Here is a 4,246-nt window from a genome sequence, read left to right on the forward strand (position 1 = left end):
TCTGTACCTAGTTCATTCTAGAACGAGGGTTAGAAAGATTATAGTAAATTAATTATGCGTATCCGCTTACAATTTGACAGTAAATCCAAATTCAGTACCTTAGCATTGAGATAAAAAAAAAAATCTATTATGCTTCATTGTATAATATGCGTTAGATAATAACATTAAGATCTTTTCTTTTTTTATATTTGATCAAAGAGTCCAAAAAATCTAGCGAATTAAAACTCCGGTGTATACCATGCTCCAACGCAACATGCATAGCAAATATCTGATTTTATCTTCATGTCAAAAAATAGTTGAAAAAAATTGCCAACATTTTCCCCTTTAAATAGTGATAGATAAACTTGTGCAAGCACGTCTTGGAAGTGGTAGGGAGGGTGTTTGGTACTGCTACTAGCTTAGCTTTGTTTGTTTGTAACACTGGGAAAACCTTGTTTCGTCTCTCTCTCCCTCTCCCCCTCTCCCCCTCTCCAATTATTTGTTTTTTACTTGTGAAAGACCACTCCTTTTAAAAAACCAGCTCTTTCTCTCTCTACTCAAACAGTAGAAGAAACCCAACTCAAGATGCGCGTCCAACTCTCTGAACTTTGTTCTTCCTCCTCTTCCTGCTCATGAACTCAACGACCGCGGAATGGCCGAGGTGTCCAGAATGGATTTTGGGCTGATGGGTTTGGAGGGTTTGGTGGGTCCCGACGCTGGAGGAGGAGAGGCAGCGGGAAAAGTTGGTGACGGATCTGGCTCCGCCTCCACCAAGCAGCAAAGATCTTGGCCGGCGGAGGACGACTGGACGACCTCAAAAATGCCGAAAAACGAAGACTTGAATGCTCCCAAGACAATGCCATTGCAGTACCAGGGGACACCTCTGCTGAGATCTAATTCTCAGCTGCTTCCTCCTCCAGCTGAGACTCACAGGCAGGAGCAAATGCTGAGCTTTTCTAACAACAAATCAGAAGTCAGTTTTCTCAGCAAAGATGGAGACTTTGCCTACTACCAGAGGAATCCCAGTGCCATTCTCTCTCCTTACCCAAGGAATGCAGGCTCACCAGGTATTTATTTATTTAGTTCATTATTTTTTAATTTTTTTTGGGGTGGTGTGTTGGTGGTCAATGTTGGACATGGATTTTATGAGATGGGATTTGGGATGTGAAAGTGAAGGCAGAGATTTCATTTCAGGGACATTTTTGTGCAATTGATAGATGGGTTTTTGCTATAATTGTTGTCCCGTTGAGTCTTTTCATAAGGCATTTTGTAGAAATTTTAGTTCTCAGGTCTTTTCCTAGAAACAGCTCAAAGATTGATAGAAACCAAATGGGAAAAGAAAATAGGACTAGCAGATAAGACTTGTTTGGGATAATTTTTTTTTATAGTTTTTTTCGCGGTTTAAATGTAAATATAGTAAATTGTACAATGGTTGATGCAATGATTTTTTTTTTGTTTCAGGTTATGGAAGCTTGAATCTGAGCATGCATGGGCCTTTGACTGGGGCTAGAGGACCCTTCACTCCTTCTCAGTGGATTGAGCTGGAGCACCAGGCCTTGATCTACAAGTACATGACTTCAAATGTGCCTGTCCCTTCCAATCTGCTCATACCTCTCAAGAAACCCCTCTACACTTATGGCTTGTCTGGTCCTTCTAATCCCACCTCAAGTAAGCTCCTTCTATCGCTGCTCAACGATTTCTCGATTCATCGAAATGCATCTGTATTGAAATTTAATTTTTAAGTTTTAAACTTAAACTACTATTTGTTCAAAGAATGAAATTTCCAATTTTTATGTATGTTGTTCGAAAGTTCTGTCCAGGATAGTGCTTGCAATGAGTATGTAAATGCTAGGTTTGATTCAGAAATCGTGTTCTTCGTGTTTTCCCTTTTGTCTGATTTGTCTATTTTCCAATGCCTCTATATGTTGTGATTTTGATTTTGATATAGTAGCGTGGGGCGCTTACCATCTGGGCTTCTCTGGCAACAATGATCCCGAACCTGGGAGGTGTCGCCGGACGGATGGGAAGAAATGGCGTTGCTCGAGAGATGCTGTTGCAGATCAGAAGTATTGTGAAAGGCATATTAACAGGGGCCGCCATCGTTCAAGAAAGCCTGTGGAAGGCCAGCCTGGCCAGGCCGTCTCTGGGACCAGTAATTCAAAGAGGGTGCCTATGAATTCGTCAATGTCAACATCCGTGATGGCAAGCAATGGCGCATCCAACAGTGTCACAACCATGCCGCAGCAGTTCAAAAGCTTGCAGCCTGCTGTTGCTGCCAATCCTTCGTCCTGCAGATGCCTTTGTCAACAGGTGAAAAATTAGAGCTTCTTATCTGTTTTAGTTCTGATTAGGCCTTCTAGTTTTATTATAAGATTTCGATTAAAACAACCTTTTTCTTTACTTTATTTGGAGACCCCATCATTCCATCTTTACTTTGGTGACAGTGACTAGTCCTACTAATTTGGATACTCAAATTAGGACCTTTATCAGTTGAAATTGTAATGTAATTATAATGGCTGTGCATATTTCTTACTGGTGTTTCTGTTTCACTCTTCTACTTTACTTTATGCACTGTGTTGGGCATTTTCTAATCAATTAGATGGTGTGTTTTGCAGGATGCAAGATCCACGTGGACTTTCCGTGATGTCTGCTCCTAGCCTTAAGCCGAAATCCAACAATTCGACTTCTAAAATTGGGAAACAAGAATTCCTAGCGGAAGAATCCTCCCAATCAGAGTTTGGAATTGTTTCTACTGATTCACTTCTCAACCCTTCACATAGGAACTCGTACATCTCTAAAGATTTTGGTGGTTCTTTCCTAGACTTCACCTGATCAAGAAAGTCAAGACCAACATCCGCTTCGCCAGTTCATGGATGATTGGCCTAAGGACCAGTCCAGTCACTCAGTCTCTACTTGGCCTGAAGAAATAAAATCAGACTGGACTCAGCTGTCAATGTCGATCCCAATGGCATCCTCGGAGTTCTCATCATCCTCTTCCTCCCCAACGCACGAGAAACTTGTGCTCTCACCGCTGAGGCTATCCCGGGAGTTTGTGCCTACCCAAATGAATTTGGGAATGAGCAATGACCTTAGCGAATCAAGCCAGGAACAAACTAATTGGATACCTATCCCCTGGGGAAATTCAATGGGGGGTCCTTTAGGAGAGGTCATAACCAACACCACCAGCAGTGGGAAGATCTGCAATAACTCAACATCGCCGCTTAACCTCTTAAATGATGGGTGGGATGGCAACTCTCAGTTGGGATCTTCCCCAACTGGTGTCTTGCAGAAGTCAACGTTCTGTTCGCTTTCAAACAGCAGCTCAGGGAGCAGCCCAAGAGGAGGTGAGATCAAGAAGAGTAGCCTTGATGGGGCAAGCATATATGATGACGTGCTAGGTTCGACCTTCGCAAGTTCCTCAGTTCCATCCCTGTAAAATTGTCAAAGCTACAAACTGAGGAGACAAGGCATGAACTTGCAGTAACCATTTGTGATCTTTTCAGTTTCTCTCTTTTTCTTGTTCCTTATCCTCCTTTTAATTGTTTTTTTATTCGTGGGTTACAAACTAGACATGGTGATCCGAATATGCATAGGTATTAGCCAGTTTGGCTAGTGTGGATTTGTTGGTATCTATAGTTTCTCCCTTTATGAATTCTAAAGTAATTGATACTTTTGTTAATATCGCACCTTGTCTTGGTGCTTTTTGGGTTCCAAGAGACCTCGGTAAATGTTCTTAACTACTTCAACTACATGCGTGATGATGCAAGAGACCAATGTTTTGAAACCGGTTAATATTTGCATTATTGGTTGAGGTAGGGGAGGGTATATCTTTTGCAGGATTGTGGAGTAGTACAATTCTAGTGAGGAGGATCTGTCTGTCCAGAGACCGTAAAAACAGTGGGGACAAAGGCAAGTCAATGATGGTTGTGAACCTTCCATCATGATAATATAGAGATACCTTCCAAAACACATTTGTTGATAGATCATTGAAGGGGTACCCTATAAGTATAGGGCCCTCCTTTCTGGTGGCATTGCCCTTTCAACCTCCTGGTTTGGTTGATTTTGCAGTTGCAATGAATGATATTCAAATCAGAAAATAGAAAATAAGGTCTAGGAGTTCCCTGGCTTTGAGACAAGAGGCACTCTTGTGGGCTGTCACCCAACACGCAACAACTCTGTTTGGTTGCTTGGATATGGGCCCAGGATTATAGAGGGTGGTGGCGCCCTACCACCACTGAGTCTGACCCTTATTAGCACATGTAGGCTC

At 42.2% G+C, this 4,246-nt stretch overlaps 1 protein-coding gene across 1 annotated transcript; it reads left to right on the plus strand.

The window, feature by feature from the left end:
• The first annotated feature begins 353 nt into the window (after positions 1 to 353).
• Positions 354 to 3,660, plus strand: LOC103931593 (growth-regulating factor 1). The gene is given in 6 exon segments (XM_009341111.2): positions 354 to 1,046; positions 1,441 to 1,647; positions 1,928 to 2,265; positions 2,267 to 2,289; positions 2,595 to 2,805; positions 2,807 to 3,660. Coding segments are annotated over 6 exon segments (1,803 nt in total). The 5' UTR covers positions 354 to 631; the 3' UTR covers positions 3,416 to 3,660.
• The last annotated feature ends 586 nt before the right edge of the window (positions 3,661 to 4,246 follow it).

This window comes from the organism of the source record quoted next, unplaced genomic scaffold (assembly GCF_019419815.1).
Source record: "Pyrus x bretschneideri cultivar Hongxiangsu unplaced genomic scaffold, Pyrus_bretschneideri_v1 Contig18, whole genome shotgun sequence".
Lineage (NCBI taxonomy): Eukaryota > Viridiplantae > Streptophyta > Magnoliopsida > Rosales > Rosaceae > Pyrus > Pyrus x bretschneideri.